Below are 25,424 nucleotides of genomic sequence, written 5' to 3'. Positions count from 1 at the left end.
TAAATTTTCATCAGAGGAAATGATTGCAGGATAGACTTGTGGATCTGCCCCTATTTTGTAGAACTTTCATATACATGGGATGCTACAGAGGTGGTATCACCAGTCACGTAGTGCAACATGAGAAAGTTATTAAAACGTGCAAACTTTCACAACAACAACAAAGCCTTATTCTACTAAGCAGAGTGCGCTATATGAATTCTAAAACGTCATTGTGCTCGGTTTCGTGCCATGTCTTCTGTAAGATCCAAGTAGTCTAAGTATTTTCTTAGAGTCTCTTTTCGAGTCTTCCAAGGTCTTTATCTACCCCTTCGGCCCTAAGCATCTGTCTCGTAATCACATCTTATAACCAGAGCGTCTATGTATCTTTGTTTCACATGTCCAAACCACTTTAGCCAAAAATAAATGATTTAGTTCTACAATAAATTTTCTTCCAAGACACTATCTGTTTTTAAATTTTATTAGTGTTTATTAATACAAGTAAATTAATGATGATACATCAAATTAATGAGGAAAATAAATGATTTACACGAATTGAGTTTATCGTTGTCATAACGTCTCATTTGTACATAAAAATTTACAGATCGATCCTTGAAAGAGGGTCTCGCTAGCGGATTGGGAGTGGCACCTCGGTTCGAATTTGGCATGATCGGTGGTTAGATCGTCCCCATCTGTTTAGACCTATCATGCCTTCCTCACCGGTTCCTGGAGTAGAGTTCGTTGCATATTTAATTGTCATGGAATCGGTGTCTTGGAACTATGATTTGGTGAATGGTTCATTTCCTCCATCGTAGGCAGCTTTGATTCTTGCTACTCCACTAAGTTGGAGTTTGCCCACGGATAAGCAAATATGGAATTACGATGCGAAAAGTGTGTTCTTAGTAAAGAGCGCTTACAAGATTTCTTTTACTCGTCGTTTTGAGGCATCTTCTTCCCATTCAGTTTCGAAAGGAGTTCCGGTTTGGAAAGCTTTATGGAAGGCTACTGTCCCAGGCAAAGTTCAAATGTGAGTTTGGAGGGTGTGTAGAGACATTTTGCCCACTCGTGCTAATCTGGTAACCAAGGGAATTGTGGTGGATAATTTATGTCTTTTTTGCAGTTCCTTTTCGGAGTTGATGCTACACGTTTTCATTGTTTGTCCATTTGCTCGTGCAGTGTATGATGCCTCTCAACTAAATCTGGGATTGAGACTTCCGACAAATGCTTATTTGTGTGATTGGTTGTCATTATGTGTGGATCAGGTTTCTTCAAGTCAGTTTGCGCTACTGCTTATGATTATACATGGCATTTGGCATGCTAGAAATGCCTTGCTTTGGGAGAATAAGGTGGCGAACCCGGCCTTAGACTCTCATATTTCCAAATTGCAGTTGTCGAAGTTTATTAAAGCTAGGCCTGGCCTTGTTTCATGTCCCCTACAGGTGCTGAAGCGTTGGAGTCCCCCTTTGGCTGGATGGGTGAAAATCAATGTTGATGGTTCTTTCCTTTCTAGGTCGAATGTGGGCGGTGTAGGAGGGGTATTTCGTGACGAAACCGGTAGCTATGCTGGAGGTTTTGTTTGCCAAATACCTTATGCATCGTGCTTCACTATGGTAAAGTTTCTGGCAGTCCGTGAGGGAATTCGCTGGGCAGTGGAAAGGAATTTGAATTGCATTATTGTGGAATGTGACTCGTTGCAGGTGGTTCAAGTTGTTGGCAGCCGATTCTAGGGGTCTGCTCCTATGGATCTTCTAATGGATGGCATTCGTGCTAGTTTGCGAACCTTTGTGGATTCATGGGTTTGTTATGTGCGCCGTTCTGCGAATGCTGCGGCACATGGTATAGCTAAATTGGTTATATCTTTTCCTATTGAGTTTTGTTGATTTGAAAAGCCTCTGGATCCAATTGTGGAGGCCCTCGTTGATGTTGTTTGATTTTTGTTGATTCAATAAAAGCTATTGATTCTCTTCAAAAAAAAAAAAAAATTAATAATAATAATTTAGACTTTGTTATTAGTTCAAAACTTCATGCGGCAGTAAAACCGGTTTCGCGTAAGTTTATCCGAGATACGTATTTGACCTTTGGCTGTTTAAAAATGAAAAATATTTCTTGCGTGGCAAAACCGCAAGCGTTTGCCTATAAGTAGAGAGTAAAGACCGCCCTTGTTTTCCCCAGCAGGAAATATAGCGTGTTCTGTAGACCAATCATACGATTTAGCAGCGCGCCTTCTCACTTTCAGGTACGATCTTTCTTTCTCCCTCCTCAATCTCCGTTCTAGGGTTCGTAATTTTAGGGTTTCTTTAATTGAATTCTCACATAATTCTAAGCTGCTGTCAAATTTGGGGTCTTCTTTCTTCCTTCATCGTATCTTAATTTCCCCTTTTCTACTTCAATTTTGTTTCTTTCACTGTAATTTTTCTAGGGGTTTTGGCCCCCTTTTAGAAATTTTCTTTTCTATTTCATATATTGCGAAATTTGGAATTTGGGTAGCATGTTTTCTGCTGCAAAATTTCGTTCTTGATACAATTAACAACACACTTTTCTTTCAATTCCAATGGTTTTTAGGGCTTAATGTCTTCGGAAACCCAGTAGTCGCTTTCTCCTTGTACTTTTCATGCATTTGAATATCGCAGCATTGCGATAATTTTTTTACCCGAAATAGTTTAAAACATCTCTATGTGCACTCGGCACTCCGCTGCACACAAAGGGTTTATGTAATTGTTGATTGGATCATATTCTCTAAAATGATGGTAGGGATTGCACCATCTATCTATGTGGGGAGCTCAGGTGAACTGGTGGCTGTATGTTTTTGTTAGTATCTTGTATGCGAACTGACGGGTTAAATTATGACAACAGGACAGAATTTTTTTGAGAAATGGGCAAGAGAAAGGCCAAGGCAAAGCCTGCAGCTAGGAAGCGAACGGACAAGCTGGATACAGTTTTCTGTTGCCCTTTCTGCAACCATGGGAGCAGCGTTGAGTGTCGCATGTAAGTTTTTATTTAATCTGTTTTTGCTCATTTTTTGGTGTATATAACTTCTTGGGAAGTATTGAGTTCCGCTGGTTCTTGTATGTTCTATGGTACTGCTGATGAATGTGGTTTTGTCACTTATGTATGAGAATTGCGGTCTGTCACATATGGTGCGAGAATTGGTCTATGCCATTGTGGATAATGTGTCACTGTATTACATTTCCTTTTCCACTTTTGAGTTTCATTTACAAACTAGCATCTGATTGGGTAGTGTACTTGCACATGTATCTTCTCTCACTTTGTATCAAATTGAAATTAAGTTATTTGGTTTCAGTGACATGAAAAACTTGATTGGCGAGGCTATCTGTTGCATTTGCCAAGAGAATTTCAGCACAACTGTCACAGGTATGTCAAATACTTTACTCTTGTCTTAATTTACTATTGAGGCGTAGTGTTAGTATAACAGGATGGAAAGATCATTATAACACATAAATCTCAGATGTAGGAGATGTAGTGAGGTTTAGGATTATCATTCAAAATGGAAATATGTTTCTGAACAGACTTGTGAATATTTTGATCACAAGGTATGGATTGTAATGGTATATGGACAGAAAAGGACGGCATTAGGAAATTTGTGGATAACTTGATTAAAATTTTTATTTCGAATGTCTGTCAACCTCAAATTGGTAAACTAGATAGGAAGTTCCTCTAGGTTGTAGGAAAAAGTGGTAGATCTGGTTTTAACTCACTACTTTGTTTAGATACTTCTCTTGTTTTTCATATAGGGAATGCCTTATCCATATGTATTCGTAATTATTGATATATTTTTTGTTTGTTTTTTCAGCTTTGACTGAACCAATAGACATGTAAGTAGAAATTCATATGAATTTGTTCTTGTTATTTTCCGGCTAGTGGGTTTATCAAAACTTAGTTTCTCTTTTCCTTTACCTGTGTTCTTGACCATAAAATTTTCGATTACAGATACAGCGAATGGATAGACGAATGCGAGAGGGTCAACACTGTCGATGATGACGGTGCTTAGGTGGAAAGTTCAGTCGTATTGTGAAGGAAAGAGAGCGCTGGAAGGTTCTGTGCCCTTGTGTCCAATTAAGTACTAACGAACCTTATTCGTGCTTTGGTTGCGAATGTAGTAGTTTTGAACCTATGCAGGCAAATGTATATTGATATCGTTCTGTTTATTGAGTGAGCATATGTAAATACATGTACTGTAACATACTCGTAACGTTATGCGATAATGGAATAAATAAGATATCGTGTTGCTGTCCGTTTGCTTCAATTTACCTGTTGGTGGCGGTTCTTTCAGCTAGTGTTTATGCTTTTCCGGTGAGGGTTGATGTGGATGATTAGTCACTTGTCTGTCTAGTAATTTCACGCTGCTGTGGGCGGCTTGCCAGTGTGATTGCTTACCTCCCATGTATTCTTCTAAGGGCATGTTTACTTTTTAAGGAATGGGGATATGAAGAAGTATTGGTGCGGTTAGGTTTAATATAATCGACGTTTTCGATATGGTCCGGTTTGGTTCACCAGTTCATCGAACCGCTAAACGGAATTGTTAATAGTACGGTTTTACATAAGAAACTAATGATACTCCCTTTTATGTTTCATGGGTGGCGCTATTCATATTCTTTTTTTATTTCTTATACACTCCTTTCAATTTTTACCGTTGAATCGTATGGAGTGAAAAAGGATCAAAGGAATTAATAGAGGGCGTGTAGAAGGTAAAATTGGTATATGAATAGCACCATCCTATTTGATTTTATCAAGGTTCTAAAATATGCTAATCGGGCGACTGGCTAGGGCCTAGCACTTAGGCGGCTAGGCCCCTAAGCGGATTTAAGTAAATCTATCATATTTCGTGTAAATAAGTATTTGCTTATACTTAAAATATATATAATTTCATCTTAAATTACAAAATAGAATGCATATATTATGAAGTATTGGAACATAATGAAAACATGTGAAATAATGATATAATGTGTGTTCATTTAAGTATGCAACCAGTATCTTACAATTTATTGGAAAAAAATAAATGCAAAATGAAAGTTATCTATTTTCTGTCTAAGTGAGTTACGACCTAGATGGGTGCCTAGGCAAGTATGGTCGGGCTAAGTGGGCACCTAAGCAGTCTAGGCGCCGTTTCTTAATTTTCAAAAGCCTAGGAATTAATCGGGACGGTGACCAGCCACCTAGTGCCTAGACAGCGCTAGATGGGAATTTTTAGAACAGTGGATTTTATACACAAATATTAGAGTTCGTTTTTCTTCCATTTCTTTCTTTTACTGCATTTTAAAGAAACTAATCTAAGGCTGGAATCCTTACCATAAGGGTCCATTTTGAATAGATTTCTAAATACAAGGATATCTAGAAATAAAAGGTAAAAATTTAAAAATTGTAAAAGATACATTTTGGCTTATTGGTTTTTTACAAAAGTAGCAATTTTTCTCCCATGAACGTACATCTTCATGATTAAATAAAAAAAAAAAAAAAAAACTAATGAAAATGGTTTAAAAACTTTGAGTTTTAACGATAAAGGTAAAATAAATAGGATCAGATTTAACTTTTTAGTATAAAATTATGGTTTTTTGTTAAAGTGAACAGTACCGCTGACTTTTCGTTAAAACTTCCTTAAAAAAAAGAATGACTAAGATTAAAATAAAATTTTTAATAATTATGAAAGCTAAATTTAACGATTAAAAGATTCGTAATACTATCACGTAGCAGCATGAAAGTCACATCCAAAACTAATTAAAAAGCTAAAAGCCTTGCCCCCAAATTTTGGTTTTATTTGGGCTTCAAAAGTACATCGCAAACCAAAAACCCACCTTCTCCCTCCTCTCTGTCTCACTCTCTCTCTCTCTAAATTTCGGTGGTAACGTTTGTTTCCTTTCCCAGAATTTGCGACTATAAATTGTTGCGATTTGTCTGTTTCCTCACACTCACATAACGCACTTTTCGAAAACCCACCTCTCCTGTCTTCGTCTCTAACTTCCCTTTTGCTTCTTCTGCACAAAATAAACATATCAATTGAAGTTTCTCCTTTGCTCGTTGGAGTTCCACGCGTAGAGAGAGCTGCCATGGGTCGGCCTCCGAGCAACGGAGGCCCTGCCTTCCGCTTCGTCCAGTCCGAGGTACCTTCTCTTCTCCTTCTTCTTCCTCTTGTTCTTCAATTTTGTTCATATTTTGACGATTTTGTTGATTAGGATTGTTGTTTGTGTTTGGGAATCTACTGCATTTCGAAATTAGAGGTGGAGTTCTTGTTGAGTCTTTGTAGGTTTTTTATTCTTATGTTTGCGCGTGTGCTGAATTTTGAATTGGAGTTGGATTTTGGAAAGTGGGGTTTTCGAAATTTTGTATTTGTAAGTAGAAAATGTCAAATTTCGAACTCAGAATCGTGATTCTTAAATGGGTCTGTTAGATTTCAGGGGTTTTTTCCCCCGAACTTTTGGGTTGTGCTTTTGATTCCTGTTTAGGAATTTTTTTTTTTTATTTTTTATTTTTTTATTTTTTTTATTTTTATTTTTTGTGATGGTCATTTAAATTTTTTGAATGTTTAGAATTCCGTTGATCGATCTTCTGTTTCTTGAAAAATGTTGTTAAAACTCTGTTTGATAAGCTTTTCGTGGTGTAATACATATGGATCGGATGGTTTGTCTTGCTGGTCTGTTGTAAATAATGCCTTTGTGTATTCAGTTTGTAGTTGGATTTGGCGGGCTCTTTCTGTGGGCATTCCCCGCGGTATCGATACTTAACTCAAATATTTAAAATGGAATAGGCATGGCTTGTGAAATCATGCATCTTTTCACGACTTTATTGCTGTTTAACTAAAAGCACAGGTTGAAACTGAAAGCACCCCTTGGTGATCCCCTTTGCATTTGAAGGGTTTGGGATTGAACATTTAGAGTACATCTCAAATAAACCTTTTGTACCGTTTTTGATTTCTAACATTTCGCTCTCTTCTCAATATCAAATTGGAATCTGCTAACGGTATATGCATGGTAGGACCATAAAGTCCAGTTTGGATTGTATACCCGTTATTGGTTGTTAGTTTACCCTAATGAGAGCTCTGTATTAGTTAAAAACTTAAAATGCATCCATATTTGCCTAAAATTGTCCTTGGATGTCAATTCTGTTGAACAGGTAATCACATTTTTCCTCCACACAATCAAATGTTTAAATGCTCTAAAATCAGTTGATGGAATCACAACATATGCAATGTAGGTATAGAAGTAATTATTCATAAGGAAAGGAGAAGTTCCACGAAGGAAATTTTCACTTTTTAACCGTTCCTACCTCTTATATATGCATATTGCATATCCATATTCCACATGCATGTGCATATATGATTGGATTCTGACATTTTTTACTACTAGCCTCCATGTACGTGCTCCGGTGCGTGAAGAGCTTCCTTTAATGTCTTTGTCCACGTGTGCGAAGGCTTTCTTTATTGTCTTTTTCTATGCGCGCGTCTTATTAGTGACTTGTTACATGTTTTGTGTAGAACTTTTTTCGTGCTATATTGAAAGAAAGAATAATGCCAATGAAAATATAACGAATGCATCTAAGATGAAATAATGAGAAATATGAAAACATATAAAGAAACAAAATTAAATCGTGAGTGCATGAAAGTGAAAGTGAATGCTTTGCAGGACATGTTTATAAATTAAATGGAACTAATATGGAATGCACAATAAACGACTTGAACCACCAAATGAAGTCAAAGACTTTGTACCCGTTTTCATGTTTCATACTGGATTTAATTTTTTAAAATGGTGGTGCACTGGTGATTGATCTTAGTCTTGTAGTAAACCTTGTTGCTGAAAGTTAAGGCAAGAAATTTAAAAATTGAAAAGCAAACATGGAGATTAAAGAAACGAACTTCCTCTCAGTGGGTTATTGGTTGCAGTGCACTCTTATCAGGAGCTGTTGGGAGATTGCATATAATACCTAGTGGGTTGTGGTACATTGTTATTTTTCTCTTTTTCTTCCCACACAAAAACCATTCTTCAGAGGATTATTATGGATGGTTACTGATTAATTTTTCTTCAAGGTAGTTGCTATTTTAAACCTTAATGACAGCATGTACTAATTGGTCATAATTAGGTTACGGAGATGGAAGCTATTCTGCAACAATACAATAACACAATGCCATCACGTGAAGTGCTTATGGCCCTTGCAGATAAGTTCAGGTGTGCCTTATTTCAGAATTTGAATAGATTATGTTCTTCTAAGCTTAAAAAATATGAGACATTTTTGTTTGGTGTAGTGAATCACCAGAGCGGAAGGGCAAGATTACAGTACAAATGAAACAAGTATGAAAATTTTCCATTTTTCCGTAAAGGAATCTCATTTATTCTGCTTGTAATTTCGAACCAGCTTTATAGGGTTTGAAATTGATATGAAAAAACATTTTAACTTTATTTCTAATTTACGATCTTCATATATTTATAGGTTTGGAATTGGTTCCAAAATAGGCGATATGCTATTAGGGCAAAATCAAGCAAGGTTCTTGGGAAGTTAGATGTGTCACCTATGTCTCGCGATGATTCGGCTGCAGCGAGAAATGTTCCTCAAGGCCCTCAGCAGATTGCTGCTCCTATACATGCTCCTCCTGGTATGATGGAACCTACTCTATTTTTAGTTTAATATTCTTTCTCATTTTCCTTTATTGAGGGCTTACTTTTCTGGTGGTATTATACGCTCATGTCACTTGTCTGAACGTGTGTTGGTTATCCTGTATTAAAGGTGTTTACTTGAATTTGTTTCTTTAATCATCTGCATATGCCATTATATCTTGGACTTCCTTGTTGCATAGATTTGTGGTCAATTAACATCATTGAAGCTTAATGTTCGAGAAATATTTTAAACCGTATATCCTAATAAAACCATCTTTTGGTCTTTAAGTATATAAGATGCTTCAGATATAACTTACTATAATTATTTACGTTAACTGGTGTGTACATTTGACTGCATTTATGTACATTCATGAATTGCCAAGGAGGGATGTCGTAATGGAGGAGACGACTCTTATTTTAGGTATTTCTTATTAGTCCAAGTCACTCAGAAAAAGATTTACAGTCAAATTCTGATCAAGGGAGGTTCAGTTTGTAGGTTTAGGAAAATCGATAGCCTAACATTTTTTACCATTGATAAGAGAATTTCTCCCCGTACAAATGGTGTGTATCTACTTCTTCTATGAAAGGAAAAGAGAAGAATAGTAGAACTGTTGCAGGTTCTTCTACGTTTGAAGATACATGAATTGTGAATAGGTACTAGCCAATAAGAAGGCATTTTTCTTTCAACTTCAGTTCTGTATGAGTCGTATCATGACACATGAGATGGCCTACACATTATCAACTCTCCAAATGTTTTGGATAATATCATATTATCTTCTTATAGCCCAGGATTAAACGCAGAGAATATAAGGACCCTTTTTTCACCATCAAATTTTTATTACTGGTGCACACAAAGTGGTTTGTATTTCGTTTCTTCTTCACTTTAGTGGGAAACACTTCTAATTCTTCAGTTGCAAGCAATAAAAGATTACTATCATAAAAACGTGTTTGGAGAAAGACAAAGATCATTAGTGTGCCAGAGTTTTTGACAGGAAGTATGGCTGAATGAAAGGTGTTATATTTAGTAGATGTAAAACAATCTTCTACACTATCATATGTGTAGATGCTTGTATTACATCTATTTGAATGAAAGGCGTTATAAGATAAAAAAGTTGTCTAACTGCATGGTTCAGCCCAATGAAATGTATGTGCTGAAAATATTGTTAGACATTATGCGTTGTATGTGCTGAAAGTTATTGTAGAGATTATGCTGACGCCTTGACGCCTTGAGTGTCATTCTATTATTTATTATTATCCAATTATTCTTAGCCACATCAGAAGTAACATAGACAATAGAATCCCATTTTAAACGCTGCTTAATGTAGACAATAGAAACAGAAGCTGTTGAGGGTGTTACTTTGTACGCCCGTTTTTATCTATCTTTTCAGCATATCTTGGATCTTTCTTGCCCTTATTTTCATTTATTGACCAGTTCCAGGCTCAGGAAAGGTTGTTCCTGAAAATGCTATCCATGAGTTTGAAGCTAAATCGGGGAGGGATGGTGCATGGTCAGTATCTCGTTTCTTTATTTTAATGAGTTCCAGTTACTGGCTTGTTAGTGTTTCTCTCCTTCCAATAATATAATTTTCTTTTGTCAGCAATGATTATCGTTTTTCCAGTAATTGGACACATAACTGAATTATCATTAGTCTTATGATTTCATTGTCTTTTGTGCTCAGGTATGATGTTGCTAACTTTTTAGCTCATAGAAATTTGGAGACTGGTAATCCGGTAATTTTCTAACCTCAGATTCCCTTCATGAACTGCAAGTTGTTAAAAAGGACTCAATTATAGATTTTTATTATAAAATTCTCTTTTTACTATAGTTCCTTATTTTTATTAGAAAACCCATTATAGTTTTTTATTATCCTCAAACATTTGCTTGAACCCAAATTGAACCGGTTTTTGATCCCAACTAATACTATGACATATGTTGTAAAATGAATCTTGCTGGCTGTTTCAGGAAGTTCTGGTTCGGTTTGCTGGGTTTGGACCAGAGGAGGATGAGTGGGTTAACGTAAGAAAGCATGTCAGGCAGCGCTCTCTCCCATGTGAATCATCAGAATGTGTTGCAGTTCTCCCCGGAGATCTCATACTATGCTTTCAGGTGGCATTCATATTTAATGTCTTTGAAAGAACCATATTAGATCAATGGTTACAAGAAGTTCATTGGCAGAAAGTAAAAGTTGAGAGAAGTTATTTCTGATCAGTTCTTGGGAATTGTATGCATTTGAATTTTTCAGGAAGGTAAAGAGCAGGCTTTGTACTTTGATGCCCATGTCCTTGATGCTCAAAGACGACGACATGATGTAAGAGGATGTCGATGTAGGTTTCTAGTGCGCTATGTTCATGATCAGTCCGAGGTATAAAACTGCCTGTGTATTTTCTTATGATTTTGTTTTCCACTTGTTTCAGTCTCTCTTATTTTATTTCCTCGTGTTACTGCTGGGAATTGTTTTTAAAGTGGTGTTGTACATAAATCCAGCTTAGGTGTTGACAAGCAGCATGCAAAAGCTATGTGCTCCCTTAAATCAAAGTTGAATTTAAAATTTGAAAGAAAATTATGCGTTATCTTGACATGCTCTTATGATGAATATTATCTTTTTAATTCTTTCTGAGGGTGTCCTTTTGATCACAAAACATTTTTGTCAAAAAATGGGACACTACTAGCCCCGAAAAGCAAGGGAAAATTTTCGTTTTCACTTAATATATTGGGCCACATTGGCATTAAATCCTTCTCCTGCAGGCCATTCTTTAACAATTACTGATTACCGTAACCTTTTGTTTTTTGTTCTTAACATTCACTGTGCCAGGAAATTGTTCCATTGAGAAAGGTCTGCCGTCGGCCTGAAACAGATTACAGGTTGCAGCAACTGCATGCTGTGAACGAGGCAATATCAGCAGAGCGGAAAAGTATGGAGCATTTTATGGTTTCCGCTACTTCTGGCGAAATGATGCAAAAGCAGCAGAATGCAGAAGCAGCGCATGTGCCCCCAACTTTTCATGTTACTGCTTCTTTACCCACCCAAGCTACAACTCCAGAATTGAAAAGAACTGACATCAGCACGGTTGTTGGTGCAGGGAATTCTAATGCCCCCGTAAGTAGTACTGCAGTCACAAGCGTGCCGGCTACAGTCACCGCTCCCGGTGGCTCGGTCTCAGCCGTGCCAAAAGGAAATTAGTAGGTTGCTTTTGACAAATTTGTCAGCCCCTTGGTGTCAACACAGTTCTCATCAACGTGTGAACTGAGTATGAGCGTCCCCTGTATACTAATTCTGAATGACAGGACTAGTTGAAGAGTGTTGTGAGAGATTTTATGACTTCAATTGTAGCCTTCAGTTGTTCAATCAAAAAGCTTTCAGTTAAGTATTTTGGCAATGCTCCGTGAACCGTGGGCCACGTTTCGCGGCGCCCTCTGAACTTTCAATTTGATTTTGAGAAATTTCAATTCCTCTAAACTTTTAATTTGGTTTTGAGCCTCACTAAAATTTCAATTTGTACCAATGTCCTATCAATTGTCACAACTTTTTGTTAGTTTCACGTGTAAGGTACGTGACGTTACTAAGGGCTATGAGCCACTTTTAGCTTGAATTTGTGCAAAATTTGTCTCCAGCCAAAGACTAGCTACATATAGCAAGCAATCCTCATGATGGGTCACAACATGTGCATCTCAAGCCAAAATAGAAGGATTTAGCCATGCATAGGTGGAAATGAAAAAATTTAGCCTTACATTATTGTTTAAATATTAATTTTTGAAGGGCTAAAACATAGTCAAGGACTACGTTTAGCTTTTCATGATCGGAAATGACCTAATGTAGATTAGTATAGAATTTGCTCGATTTAACAAACAGAAATATTGACAAGTGGTTTGTAACTCAGTTAGTTAAAAACATTCGTCTTTGCACTCAAAATTTCGTGTTCAAATCTCCCTCCTCATAATTTGATGAATTTAGTACAAATTATCACATGTATGTCAAAAACCAAACAGAAATATTAAAAAAAAAAGTAATGAAAAATTAGCAAAAATACTAATCCGAAAGCCCAAGCAAATGTGGTCCCTGCAAAATCCAACAAAGCAAAGGCGCCACCACGCACTGTGGAACATAACGACCGAACTCCCTCTCCTTCTCTGCGGACCGAAACACAGACACGTCTCTCTCTCTCTGTCTCTCTCTCTCTCTCACCGAGATTCACTTCCCACGCTTCCTTCTCTCTAAAACCCTTAAATCTCTCTTTCTCTCTCTCTCTCTCTCTCTCTGTGATGCACTGAGCCTGTGGGATTCGATCGCAAAGGAACAATGCGAATTCTTAAGTCGCGCAGCTTCAGAGCCACAGTCTCTGGCTCCAATCACCCCCTCAAGGTAGGGTTCCGGCGCTTCGTCACCAGCTGCAGAGCCGTGGTGCTGCCGCGCTTCGGCGGGCCGGAGGTTCTGGAGCTCCGGCCCAATGTCGAAGTCCCTGATCTCAAGCCCCATGAGGTCCTCGTCCGCGCTCGTGCCGCCTCCATCAATCCCCTCGATACCAGAGTGAGTCAAATTTCACCTCTTTCTTTGATTGATCCCTTTGTTGCATTTCCATGCTCCATTTGGTTGCCGAGAAAATAAGGGTAATCAATTGTTTGACTTTCAGCTCATTTCTCCGTTTGTTCTTCGAATCCCAACAATAATTTGAGCTATATTTGTGGAAATCAAATTCTATATGTATATGTGTGTATATATAATTTGTTTGTAATTCAGCTACTTTTATAATGTACTGGTGCTGCTGAGTCTAGTTGTGGATTGTGTTAATTTTTTGGCACAAAGTCTACATTTTGTGCTTAAATTATTTGGCTTTTACTGATATTAGGTTGTTTAGTCCGATTTAATTTTGTTAAATCAATATATCATTTTTTTTTTGTTTTCTATCGATTTAATTTTGTTAAGGGACTAACTTTAGTCCTTTAATGTCTTAAAGTTTTTGCCAATATTTTTTCTTACAGTTTCTCTTTTGCTATTGTGACAACCGGTCCATTGGTAATTTGAACCCTTTGATTCAACTCTCCTAAAGTTATTTGGTTATATTTTTGTCATACGGCTGAGGTTGCAGATGATTGCTAGTACAGTTATATTCTGCAGAAAGATTATCCTTGTATTCAGTGTTCTGTTTTTCGAATTCTTTCCAGATTCGATCTGGCTATGGTCGTTCCTTATATGGACCTCTACTACCTATTATTTTGGGTCGTGATATTAGTGGTGAAGTTGCAGCTGTGGGAAATTCAGTTCGAGGATTGAGTGTGGGACTAGAAGTTTTTGGTGCATTGCATCCTACTGCTGTAAGGGGTACATATTCTGACTATGCAATTTTATCAGAAGAGGAACTTGCACCAAAACCAGCGTCAGTTACACATGTGGTAAATATTCTTGTACTTGGTTTCTACCAAAGTACTGTAAAATGTTCCTCATGGTGACCTATTGGATTTTATTGATTTGGTTTCTCTCTATGGTTCTATTATTCTTCATGCCGTCAAATTTATAATTATGCAAAAAGTTTGTTTGTTCTTTTTTTTTTTTTTTTTTTTTTTTTTGTTTATTGATTAATTCGTGAAATACTAGCTTTGAAAGGTTCACTAGCTTCAAAACCCAGTGAAGGGCAAGAGAACAAACTTTCAAATTTGAATTTTCCACCTGCACAGCAGAAATAGAATTAGAAACAGTTTTCTTAGTTTAGATTCTTTAGGTGAACTGAAGTAAAAACAACCTGATATGGAACTCAGATTTGACTACAATTATTAAGCAGCATGTTGCTTCGTGAAAATGGAAAGATAGCAATAAGAGGAAATATCAAATCCTTGTAGGTTAACTAGGGTATGGAAAAGTGGGGGTGCATATCAGACATAGAAAATATTGAAATGTAGGGGTTCTTGAAAACTTTTTGTTCTGTTTCTAGTTTCTGCTCCCATTGTTGTCTTAGAAAATATTGAAAGTGACTTATAGAGTTATAGGTGTTGAAATTCCATGCAAGATGCAATGTCAATATACTATGGTATCAGTTCTCTTGTGAGGTGATATATATTGTTATGCTGATGAGAGTTTTAATATTTCAGATTCTGTTAACTGCTTTCTAACAACACAATTTGGCCTTATGTTATTCTGTGTGATTCTAGGAAGCAAGTGCCATTCCTTTTGCTGCTCTGACTGCTTGGCGTGCTCTCATAAGTACTGCTAGGATAGCTGACGGGTATGTTAGTATATCTCATATATTAACTTCTTTTGACATTTCATGAATTCTTCGTTAAAACTGTTGTCAGCAGATTCTTTCTTTTTTTTGGGTTACAAAGCCTTTGTCATTTTGACATGGGTTAGTGATTGTTTTAATCTTCTTTGTTCACCCTTTTCTAATTAACAGTATAAGAGAAGGTTGTCTTTGTCTGGATGTTACTTTCATAGTGTTTTTCACTTTACTGCAGTTGAACTTTTTTTGTCCAAATTTTTACCATCTTCCCTGCATATTTTAGGTAAAAAGGGATAAAGGAAAGTATGACATTTTTAAGTTGCTGTGTCTTTGCTAAACATGGATCAAGAGGCATTAATCGTTTTATTATTTTTTGGTTTGGGTTTGATGTGGATAGTTGTACTTGTACCGTTGATAGTTGCAATGGTCGAAGGTTGTGATGATATGATTATTGCATCGTATCTGGGTGGAAGCTGTCAATAACAATTTTGCATCCTTTTGTTACTGCATCTTATCTCTACAGTCAAAGGCTGTTAGTTGTGGGTGGTGGAGGAGCTGTAGGTTTGGCTGCAATTCAGATTTCAATAGGCAGAGGTTGCCATGTTACAACTACCTGCGGAAAGAAAAGTATAGATCGAGTATTGGCAGCTGGTGCTGAGCAGGCTGTTGACTATACTGCTGAGGTGATGATGTAATCAACTATTACCTAGCTTTCATTTCATCTCATAAGCTGAGTGAAACTCATATAGAAGTTTGTTTCATATGGGTGTTAATACCAAGAATGATTTCTTCCTTGAGTTAACATGTTGAATTTACAGAACATCGAATTCACAATAAAGGGGAAGTTTGATGCCGTACTGGATACCATTGGTGGGCCAGAGACTGAAAGAATATGCATAAACTTTTTAAAGAGAGGTGGCCACTACATGACACTTCAGGTAGGAGATGGGAACTGTTAGCATTACTTCTCTCGAAGGGACCTTTGATGTTTCCTTTCAGAATTTTTCCACAAGTGCTCTCAAGGCTTTTTATCCTCGTTTTCTTGTAGGGTGACGCAGCATCTTTGAGTGATAGGTATGGGATAGCTATTGGGCTTCCTGTTGCTACAGCTGTTTTACTGAAGAAACAGATTCAGTACCGGTATTCTCACGGAATAGGTAAATCCAACATTTCTTGTTTGGTACATGTTTCATCATGCTGCATACTTTAAGCTCATTGTTCGTATAGTGACATCTGATGCCCTAAACGCATGTTTTGATATTACCTTTGATCAGGCCTAAGTGTATGTTTGCAATCGGTCTGTACAGCAGTTTTAGGGTTACATTTAAAATTCTTGCAATTGGACATTAGGTGTTAATTTGTTAAAGTTTGCAAAAGGAACCCATAGAAACATATGGAAAGTTGTCAAACGCATCTTTAGGTTGTTATTTACACGGCTTGTAATTTTTCTGTTGTCGATGTAGAGTACTGGTGGACTTATATGAGAGCCGACTCAGAAGGGTTAGATGAGATCCGAAGGCTGTCTGAAGCGGGAAAGTTGAATATACCAGTGGAGAAAACGTTCCCCATTACTCAAGTGATAGAGGCTCACGAGGCAAAGGAGAAGAAGCAGATCCACGGGAAAATAGTGCTCGAATTTGACTGAAGAAAGTTACACTACCCTGTACTGGTTTTGCCCCTACACTTTTGCCATTTACGACTCTATTTGCCTTTCTTTCTTGGTTACACTCATACCATTTGTTTGGAGCATCCTAGGCCTTCTCCATACAATAAAAGTTGGAAGCTGTACAGGATTTGCAAGTTTTAGTTGAAAGTTTTTATATATCCATGTACTTTGAAGTCATTAGCCTTTTCCTCAAAATCGTTAGCCGATAGCTTACGTTAAACATACTTCTTTTTTTGGTGAAAATAGGGAAGGATTGGGCGAGATTAGTTCGTTGTCAACATATCGGTTTAAAGAGACGTGCAATGTTTCATTGTGATTGCAAACTTTTGCTCAATGCGACTAGAAAACCGTACCAATAAAATGAAATCAATTTTGTACATAATCATTATGTGTTTCAAGGTACAATGGTACATGCTTTGTACCAATTAATTAGTCTTTCTTTCCCTATGATGCAGAAAAATATAGAACCATTAAGCCACGCTTGGTGACTTAGGATTGAATTTTATCGGAGAATTCATTATATCTTGAAGGAAGAAATGGACGTCAACTCTAAATTTTGTTTAAGTTGGAGGTAGAAGATGAATTAGTTATCAAGAAAGCCTAGACCTACCATTTTGTAGAGAACTAGAAGAGAGAGCAAGTTTTTTCATGACTATCCCATCTATTTCATTTATCGTGGACAAAACTATTACTTTAACGTACATTGAACCAAATGAGTTGTCCAACACAATCCAATCCTAGGCACCAAAACATGGCTTTATATTAATGAGTTAGGATTAGGGCATGTAATAGGATGCCTTTCAACGTAACTAAAAGTTAAAACAAAACCAACAGAAAGATGGTGGTTTCTGCCTCCTTACAAGCGAGTTCGATCTCCATCCTATACATTCAAGTAGTTTTGAACATCGCGTTATCCAAATTGCAAAAATCAGATAATCTATTTTTTAATTTTTACTTTTGGGGAGAAATAGAACAAGTGAAAGCCACTAACACTACCCACACCAATTATTACCTCCCACACACCCTTATTAATTTATGCCCGTGATCTTCTTCAAGTATTCGATCCGACGACCTAAAATTGAGAGGGATGTGTGAAAATTAAGAAGGCATGCATGGATAACATTACCCTAAATCTATTATCTATTTGTGAATTGGTCAAAAAGATAAGAAGAGTTTCCTTCTTAACCTAAGTTACCATTTACTTGCCAGAGAAGTGCTTTTATACCTTCCATCCCGCTAATCACTCTTATCTCGCACTCTTTCTTGCTCGTCAAGCATCCAAAATATTTTACACACCCAATAATCTTATACGCACGCACGCATTACAAATCATTGAATCAGAGAGAGAGAGAAAGGGAGGAGAGAGGGAGAGAGGGAGAAGAATGTTTCCATTGTTTAAGCTTGGAACACTAGCCGTACGAACTATTTCGAAACCCATCGCGAATAGGCTCAAAGCCGAGGCCGGCTTGCACCCGCGGTTCCGCGAGTACATCATCGGCCTCGCCCAGGTACATCTACTCTCTGTTTCGCGCTTTCTTGTAGATGTAATTGCTTTTTAATTCGAGTGATAGTCTAATTTAATCCTAAACTAAATTACGGGAAGGAGAATTCAAACTTGGGTTCAAAAGAGGAGTACTACTCTAGCCTCATTTAGATGTAGTTGATAGATTTTTGCTAGAAGCTCGAGTTTTAAGCGGGTTCTTCCTTTTTGGTTGGGGACTTTTGTCAAACACCTCAAATCAATTGATGTATTTTGTATTTGTTAGTATTTGATGTCAATTTTCACCAATGGTCAAGGATAAGCCAAACATAACTAGCAAGAAGATCACATAGTTTTCGTTCTTCCAACAATTTTCTTCTGTATTTATAAAGTTTATGCACCTTTAAATCGAACAACTGAGTTCGAGGACCAAATTAAAACCCGGTTCCTAAGTTCAGTGACTAATGCTCTAATTTACATTGAATTTCGAAGGCCCTCAGAATTCAATATATGAATTCCCATGGATGGTGGCATTTCAACTTTTGTGTTCTTTATCCAAACTATTTCTTGTTTTAAACTGATGTATGATGCAGTAACCCCTGCTACTGTAATCAGGCGAACTATCGTTTCACAACGAATCTCCAAAGACGTCTATATGGACGCGCAACGGATGTTGTGATCCGTCCTCTGGATGAAGCAAAAGCTGTTGGAGCTGCTGCTGAGTTTCTTGGGGAACTTGTTATTTTCTCGGTAACTAGCTGCCGCATTACCTATACGCTTTTTCAGTGTCTCTAGGTTTCAGAATTGCGTCACCCTTGAGGAAGGAAAACCTGTATGGTATGCAGGTTCAGAAATATAAACTTTATGTTTGCTCTTACCTTCTGCATTGATATATTTGATGACATCTTATTTGTTTTTGTAATTAGATTTTTCATATAGGCCACTAGAAACTAATCACAAACGTAAGATTGCGGCTGCTTTGTTTACTTGTAGGTTGCAGGACTCGCTGTTATCTATGAGGTGAACAGAAGTGCTAGATCAGAAGCTAGGAAGGAGGAACAGCGCAAGCAAGAAATAGAGGTAAGCCACAAGCCTTTCTTTACTTTTTTGGATTCTTGGATTCAGTTCGCGATTTCTTGAAAGGAACGTATATGTAATGCCACAAAAAGAGGAAAAATCTGAGTACCAAGTATAATAGAGGCAGTTCCAATGGGTTTAGAGGCGCTAGGCGAACTATAGTTAGAGTTTTACTTGTAAACCGCGCGTTTTTCTTAATGTGACGTCTTTCTGCAACATGAAGTTCAAGATCGTAGGCCTTGCTCGCCTTGCCTTTGGGTCGGCCCTAAGCCTTAAGTAGTTTGTGGTTGAACAAGAGCTGTCGAAAACTACTAAAAGATGACCCCTTAGGATTTAGCCGTTTAATTTCATGTGATCATCAACTTTTTAATAAAAATCTTCCCTACTTAGTGAAATTTAAAGCACAAGTTGCAGGCTTGCAGCTGTTGTCTGAGTCAACATTCAACCGCAGGGAAGTGATTTTCGTATTCTCTTTTCTGCCCTACACTCATTCCTTCCGTTCTAGCCTTCTGATTAAACATATCAAAGGAGAATCAACGGACAAACAACGAGAGAAGTGCGTAATAAGAAGAAACCAAGAGTCTGAAAATTACCATCCTAATTATATCTCTCTATCTGCTAAGTTAGAAAGATCATGAGTAACTATTGTTCTTTACATTTTGAAAATATAGGGACTGAAGAAAAGGGGGACAGATTTAGAAAAACAAGTGCAATGTCTAAAGGTCAAACTGCAAGAGATGGAGCAACTTGTCCAGAGAAGAGGCTGGCTAGATTTCTTTAAGTTCTGGCACGCCCAAGCAATGTTACAAGACCAAAGTTCTGCAATGTCCTGTGATTTCCTCCATACTGATGCTGCTTCCAAGCTATGAATGGTGTACAAAAATGGAAATTTCGTATTTGTCTTGGAACTCAGTTGTGGTCTGCCTGGAACGAGTTTTGTGTTCCTTGGAACGTGTGCAGGACATGAGTTTAGTCAAATTAGTTAAAGCAATGTCTTCGGCCCAAGTTTGAATCTTTCTCCTCAATGATTTAGATGAATTTAGGTAATTTTTATATCGTTTGTCCCAAATTAAAATGAAAATTATACTATACACTGAAACTTTTAATTGTTAGATTTTGATCATTGTGTCATTGATTAAGGATCTAACAACTAAAATATCAACCGTATATCTGTCATAATATGAAACCAAAATATGAATAAAAGACCAATTTACACGACACGTGACGTCATGATAATAGTGTATTTGTGTTATGAGTTCATCTTCCACTATATGGGAAGTCTTGGCTATCATCGGGACATTCCGAGTGCTATTAAAAATGTGAAATATTTCCAATTGTATGCAAGTTTTGATCACACGGCTGGCTTCTCCAAGGTATAAAATGGCCCTGCAAGCTTAGATTTTGGGCTTCCAAGAGTTTAAATCTGAAACATAAGTGAGAAATCTGCGCCGGTCGTTCGTGAATGACAAAATTTAACATGTCAATATTCAAGCAATTAGTCATTGTCGTAATGAAACTGTGCCATATCACTTATGGGCGAGTCAGACAGTACCAACGGCAAAGGGTATGGATGACCTATATCCATAGGGAACCGAGACCCTACCCTTTAAGTTTAGGGGTAGTGCATATTGGCAAATTTGGCATTCGAATCTTGAGGTGTTTCAGTATTAAAAGTTCAAGTTTTTTACATAGAAATAGAGTGCGAAGTGCATAAAAAGAATTTCAGTTTAAACGCTGATGCATTTATTCGAATACTAGGAGGGCTTGTTGGCGTAAGCAAAATCATATTGCGCACATGTTAATAGATATAGACATATGCCGATGGGTGATATTAAGAGATTTTGTCAAGTGCTGTCGATACAACATGTCGAAATATACCTAGCAGACATTACATCAAATACTTGATGAACATAAAAAAGATTTGTACCAAACATGAGTCCTTGAAAAACTTTCACATGTTTATTTCTGATACTCTAAGTGATCTTGAGACTACCTTGATTCCAATGTACATCCGCACTTAGTACAGATACAGGCTAGAGCCATGGACCACCTGACCTGGTATTGAAGGTAGGTTAACATAGCAACATGTTCATTAATCATCTTGGGTCCAAACATGTATTGAAAACCTCAAAGACCAAGCTTTAATTTGTTCGATTACAGTTGTCCTCACCTGACTTTAGGGCTTAAATTAAGAAATAATTAAGTCGTAATCTGCTTTTGATACTGGTTTTGTCTGGTTCTGGTACTGCTAATGGTAATGGTCAAACCAAACTCCTCTATTTGAAGAAACCTTGACCAACTTAAACATATGACTCATGCTTTTGCTTCTTTGATTCTGTGAGGCTTTGTTGGCAGCTTGGCCTTTTTATATTTTAGATTATTTGCCTGCCTATGAGAGAAGGAAAATTGTTGCAGCAATTGTCTGTTGAAGCAGCTACAGCCTACATTATCATATTGAGACTCATCCAAGAGGCACATGCCATGTTAACTCAACACAATATATATATATATATATATATCACTAACACAATGCCACCACTTTTAGTTAATGTTTGATATGAAAGTATTGTGATTGTGTGTAATGACTAAATTAACATGGCATGTGGTAGTGACAAAGATGGTGCGGGTGATGGTGAGGGTGATGGTGAAGGTGGTCAATTCTAAGATGGTGGTGGTAGTGGTTGTAGTAATCATGGGAGTGTAGAGGCAACTTGGAAATAGGGAATGCGACAATGATGATGTTCGTTTAGTCAATTAACTGTAGCAAATAGATAAATGACTTGTTTAGCAAAAAAATGTAGTATTACGAGCTATTTATCCATTTTTTTTACTGCTGATGTACTAAAACAACCTTATTTTTAATTGATTTGTTTGTAGAGATACTTTTATTGAGTGATTTATAGATCAATTCTAATTATAAGCCTAAAGTTTTGTAAATTGAATGTAAAAAAAATATATATATATAGAGTGATTTATAGATTAATTTTGATTATAAGTATAAAGTTGTGTAAGTTCTGATTTATAGTGTGATTGATTATTTGTGCCAACACAAGTTTTACAGAGTTTTTTGATTTAATGATTAAAAAGAAGTATATCATTAATCTTTGTGGTCCTTCCCACAATGGATAATAACCCTTATCTTTTATTTACCTTTCTTTTACTCACGCGCTGATTGTGTGCGCTTCTCTATGTGAAGCGTGAGAATATATATCCACTGGAAGTCTTGAACCCTGGGCTATGCTATACTCAAACCCACTCTCCAAACCCACGCGCGTAAAACGGAATCCTTAAGTACATAGATACTCCAGACGACAGATTGTTGTCCACGCTCTACTTTCTCGCGTGGGTCAACAAATTTTCCACCCTAATTAGAGACCATAATTAAGATAGGTAATTAAGCTTGATAATGATGATGATGATAGTAATCGTATTCCGGTCACGTGCGCCCTTTTGGATTCTTCTCTGTTTCTCACACCGTTCCCTGTGTGGAGCCTCCCATGTGATCTCGCTTTCAAAAAGGCCCACCTTGTTGCATGTAATATCAAGATTTGCCACTGCGTCCTTGTCATCTAGCTGCCAAGGCCAAGAGGGAAGGGAATAAAAACTGCTTGTGAGTGGGAAAAAAAGGAGAAAGTGGCGACACCACACGGACAGTGAAATTGGTGATTTGATATTTTCAAGACACACTTGTCTCTCACTCACTTGTCTTTTATTTTTGTGAAAAATTAATAAAAATAGTTTAAAATTTTTAAATTTTAACGATAAAAATAAAATAAAAAATAAAGTAAAAATTGACTTTTTCGTTAAAGTTTCTTTATTTTCATTATTACCTTTACTTTTCCCATCAGCTCTCCACGTTGCTTGAAGACCCCTTTTTGACATCACACTCATTACCTTGGAAGATATTCGTTCATGGAGATGGGGTCGGTACGTGGCGTTATTTTAAATTAATTATGTATGTTTAAGTTAAAAAAAATATTTTATTGTAGATAATTAGAGGAGAAATTTTTTTTCATCACAAATTTGCTATTCCTTTGTGTTTATGTTGAAAATGTCAATCTCACATTGAAATTTATGATCTTGTATAATAATTGTATTAAAGAGCGTTGCACAATAGTTTAAAACCCTAGTTTGGATGATGTTGCATCTCTACCCATTGCTAAATTAATTAATATGGATTGCAAGTTTAGTGGGAATGAGATTTAAATGAGATAGATGTGAGGATTGGAGATTAGGAAGTATCAAAGAGTGAACGTGACACGCCTGACCCTAGTATTCACCAAACACCAGGGTAGGCATGTGCTGGCCGACACCCGAAGGTGACGAAACCATATCAGGATGCATGAGAACTAAAAAAAAATAACCGAAATAAGTAAACTTATAAATTTAATTATAATGAATTTGCAATTGTGGATCGTGATCAGAGCATACAACTAATCCGAGACACTAAAAAGTAATAATATTAAAATGAATGAAAAAAAGGGATGGGTCCTATACCGAGAGGACTCAAATATGCAGATGCGGAAGTGCCTTGACGCTGTGATTATATGCCTCGATTCTAAGTCCTGAGGGGGCGCAAAACAAAACATGAGTGGATCAAGTTGATATATATAAGTAATATTAAAAAAGTTAATCTTTAACTTATTAACCCCCATGTTTAGAAAACTCATATAGGATAATAAGTAATAGGTTTTTCCAAAAACCCTAGCATGCCATAAAACCTTTCATAAAACATATGCTTAGTAATAGTAGCACAAGGCATATATATAAATAAATAAATAAATAAATAAATATATATATATATATATATATATAAACATATATCTCCATTCGCCCGAAGGCACAACATCTTTCGGTTAAAGCCAATATAAATATCTTCTGGCTAAAGCCATCTACAAACGCCCGACCAAAGCCAATATAAATATCTTCTGCTTGTAGACACCAAACGCCCGGCTGAAGCTAATCTTATATCTCCGGCCTGTAGGCACCAACCAAATGCCCGACTGAAGCCAATCTTATATCTCCTGCCCGTAGGTATTAACCAAACGCCCAGCTGAAGTTAATCTTATATCTTCCGCCCGTGTGCACCAACCAAATGCCCGACCGAAGCCAATATAAATATCAATCGACCTGTAGGCCCCTACATCACCCGACCGAAGCCATATATAGATATCATTCGACTCGTAGGCCCCTACATCACCTGACCGAAGCCATATATAAATATCATTCGAATAATTACTAAATAAGTACATAAACATAAATAGAATATTTCTAATATATATATACACCTCAAACGTAGCTCAGTAACTAAAACGTCATATCGTAAAACCACGTTCATAAATAGGTATATAGTCATCAATCATATATACTACAAAGAACGAAAAGTCGATAAAGCATGATAATTCATAAAGCGTGAAACCAATTTACTCATAAACGTTTCATAAAATGCATCCATAAAATCATGTTGTTCATGTATGCATTTCTAATAGTAAAATAATGCATTTTGGAAGGGGTCCACTCACTTTACACTGTTGGCGAAGAGCCGTGCAAACAAGAGTGAACGGAAAAACCACTAACAAACGCACTTAAGTACATAAAGGTACCAATTAATAAAACTATACTATAATGATTGAATTTCGGGAAACGCATGTCCTAAATGGATTCAAGACATCGAAAGGGGGACCTCGGGTACCCTCATGCATCGCCTCACACGCCCTCACGCACCGCTACATGCCGATTTGGGAAAGTTGGCAGGAAAAGTCGTCGCGGAGGCGAAGCACCGGCCAAGACAGACACCCACACGTGCCCACATGTAGGCCTACGCGCGGATTGACGCGCCAACTGGGTTATGGGTTTGGCCTTCAGGGCTTGGGCCAAAGGCCTAAGGTTTGGGCTCGGCCTAGTGGGCTAGGCTTTGGGTTGGGCCACGGCCCAAAGGTTTGGGCTAGCCTAGGGTTGTGGATCGGGTTTGACCCGTTTCAGGCCAGGTTGGCCGGTTTCCATGAAAAAGAAGGCTAAAGCTTCCCAAGCTCCGTTCAACCCCAAAACTCAACTAAAATCTATCATGCAATATACCAAATTAAATCCCAAGGAACAAGGAAGATATTCATACCAAATTCAAGACGTGTGGTGGCCGAAGTTGGCCGGAAAAAGGCCTGGAATCCATGGGTTCTCACAGGAATCTAGGAAAAGTCTTCTGAAGTGTTTTTGCGTCAAACATTCGTACACAACTTAAAACTAACCTTAAACCAACATCCAGAAGGTTGGGGCCCCACCTACATCAAGGGTTCGCAGGAGAACACATTGAATAGTGGCAGTGACATTGTTTCGTGAGAGGGAAAGAAAATGAGAGCCTTGGTGGTCCGGGGTCACGACGGGAAGGTCATGAGGGTGATGGGGTTCACCAAAATGGCGA

General features: G+C 37.4%; 5 protein-coding genes across 8 annotated transcripts; all 5 read left to right on the top strand.

The window, feature by feature from the left end:
* The first annotated feature begins 683 nt into the window (after nt 1-683).
* LOC137741927 (uncharacterized) lies at nt 684-1,703 on the top strand. Its single transcript, XM_088680339.1, has 3 exons — nt 684-743; nt 792-1,003; nt 1,097-1,703. Exons 1-3 carry the CDS (start codon nt 684-686, stop codon nt 1,701-1,703), a joined length of 879 nt encoding a protein of 292 aa, XP_088536465.1.
* A 370-nt stretch (nt 1,704-2,073) lies between these two features.
* LOC137742174 (transcription elongation factor 1 homolog) lies at nt 2,074-4,240 on the top strand. Its single transcript, XM_068481960.2, has 5 exons — nt 2,074-2,212; nt 2,830-2,961; nt 3,278-3,348; nt 3,788-3,809; nt 3,925-4,240. The coding sequence occupies exons 2-5, from the start codon at nt 2,849-2,851 to the stop codon at nt 3,983-3,985; spliced, it is 267 nt and encodes an 88-aa protein (XP_068338061.1). The 5' UTR covers nt 2,074-2,212; nt 2,830-2,848; the 3' UTR covers nt 3,986-4,240.
* A 1,531-nt stretch (nt 4,241-5,771) lies between these two features.
* Nucleotides 5,772-11,942, top strand: LOC137742457 (protein SAWADEE HOMEODOMAIN HOMOLOG 2). 4 transcript variants are annotated; one of them, XM_068482328.2, is made up of 9 exons: nt 5,772-6,092; nt 8,065-8,150; nt 8,228-8,273; nt 8,413-8,575; nt 10,015-10,084; nt 10,256-10,307; nt 10,540-10,683; nt 10,820-10,939; nt 11,390-11,942. In XM_068482328.2, the coding sequence occupies exons 1-9, from the start codon at nt 6,039-6,041 to the stop codon at nt 11,756-11,758; spliced, it is 1,104 nt and encodes a 367-aa protein (XP_068338429.2). In that variant the 5' UTR covers nt 5,772-6,038; the 3' UTR covers nt 11,759-11,942. The 4 variants fall into 4 exon arrangements, with proteins under 4 accessions (XP_068338429.2, XP_068338427.2, XP_088536510.1 ...); XM_068482326.2 differs by having other exon boundaries at nt 10,009-10,084; XM_088680384.1 differs by having other exon boundaries at nt 5,861-6,092; nt 10,009-10,084; nt 11,378-11,942.
* Nucleotides 11,943-12,665: 723 nt separating this feature from the next.
* On the top strand, nt 12,666-16,629 carry LOC137741412 (uncharacterized). Its single transcript, XM_068481131.2, has 7 exons — nt 12,666-13,102; nt 13,738-13,965; nt 14,719-14,792; nt 15,310-15,469; nt 15,605-15,724; nt 15,835-15,943; nt 16,250-16,629. Exons 1-7 carry the CDS (start codon nt 12,875-12,877, stop codon nt 16,429-16,431), a joined length of 1,101 nt encoding a protein of 366 aa, XP_068337232.2. The 5' UTR covers nt 12,666-12,874; the 3' UTR covers nt 16,432-16,629.
* Nucleotides 16,630-17,711: 1,082 nt separating this feature from the next.
* Nucleotides 17,712-20,082, top strand: LOC137741928 (uncharacterized). The gene is made up of 4 exons (XM_068481625.2): nt 17,712-17,960; nt 18,548-18,682; nt 18,926-19,012; nt 19,681-20,082. The coding sequence occupies exons 1-4, from the start codon at nt 17,835-17,837 to the stop codon at nt 19,876-19,878; spliced, it is 546 nt and encodes a 181-aa protein (XP_068337726.2). The 5' UTR covers nt 17,712-17,834; the 3' UTR covers nt 19,879-20,082.
* Nucleotides 20,083-25,424: the final 5,342 nt, after the last annotated feature.

Source organism: Pyrus communis, chromosome 11 (genome assembly GCF_041283825.1).
Source record: "Pyrus communis isolate YQ-2024b chromosome 11, ASM4128382v1, whole genome shotgun sequence".
NCBI classification, from domain to species: Eukaryota; Viridiplantae; Streptophyta; class Magnoliopsida; order Rosales; family Rosaceae; genus Pyrus; species Pyrus communis.
This window is presented reverse-complemented; position numbering and strand designations above follow the sequence as displayed.

Bases quoted from the DNA above. Each gene is read 5' to 3' on its own strand.
- LOC137741412 (XM_068481131.2), top strand. From the start codon at position 12,875: ATGCGAATTCTTAAGTCGCGCAGCTTCAGAGCCACAGTCTCTGGCTCC. The intron at 14,793-15,309 runs GTATGTTAGTAT...TTATCTCTACAG, and splicing joins ACTGCTAGGATAGCTGACGG to TCAAAGGCTGTTAGTTGTGG. The intron at 15,944-16,249 runs GTAAATCCAACA...TTGTCGATGTAG, and splicing joins CCGGTATTCTCACGGAATAG to AGTACTGGTGGACTTATATG.
- LOC137742174 (XM_068481960.2), top strand. From the start codon at position 2,849: ATGGGCAAGAGAAAGGCCAAGGCAAAGCCTGCAGCTAGGAAGCGAACG. The intron at 3,349-3,787 runs GTATGTCAAATA...TTGTTTTTTCAG, and splicing joins TTTCAGCACAACTGTCACAG to CTTTGACTGAACCAATAGAC. The intron at 3,810-3,924 runs GTAAGTAGAAAT...TTTCGATTACAG, and splicing joins TTGACTGAACCAATAGACAT to ATACAGCGAATGGATAGACG.
- LOC137742457 (XM_088680384.1), top strand. From the start codon at position 6,039: ATGGGTCGGCCTCCGAGCAACGGAGGCCCTGCCTTCCGCTTCGTCCAG. The intron at 10,085-10,255 runs GTCAGTATCTCG...TTTTGTGCTCAG, and splicing joins TCGGGGAGGGATGGTGCATG to GTATGATGTTGCTAACTTTT. The intron at 10,308-10,539 runs GTAATTTTCTAA...TGGCTGTTTCAG, and splicing joins ATTTGGAGACTGGTAATCCG to GAAGTTCTGGTTCGGTTTGC.
- LOC137741928 (XM_068481625.2), top strand. From the start codon at position 17,835: ATGTTTCCATTGTTTAAGCTTGGAACACTAGCCGTACGAACTATTTCG. The intron at 17,961-18,547 runs GTACATCTACTC...TACTGTAATCAG, and splicing joins ACATCATCGGCCTCGCCCAG to GCGAACTATCGTTTCACAAC. The intron at 18,683-18,925 runs GTAACTAGCTGC...GTTTACTTGTAG, and splicing joins GGGAACTTGTTATTTTCTCG to GTTGCAGGACTCGCTGTTAT.
- LOC137741927 (XM_088680339.1), top strand. From the start codon at position 684: ATGCCTTCCTCACCGGTTCCTGGAGTAGAGTTCGTTGCATATTTAATT. The intron at 744-791 runs GTGTCTTGGAAC...CCTCCATCGTAG, and splicing joins ATTTAATTGTCATGGAATCG to GCAGCTTTGATTCTTGCTAC. The intron at 1,004-1,096 runs GTGAGTTTGGAG...TCTTTTTTGCAG, and splicing joins GTCCCAGGCAAAGTTCAAAT to TTCCTTTTCGGAGTTGATGC.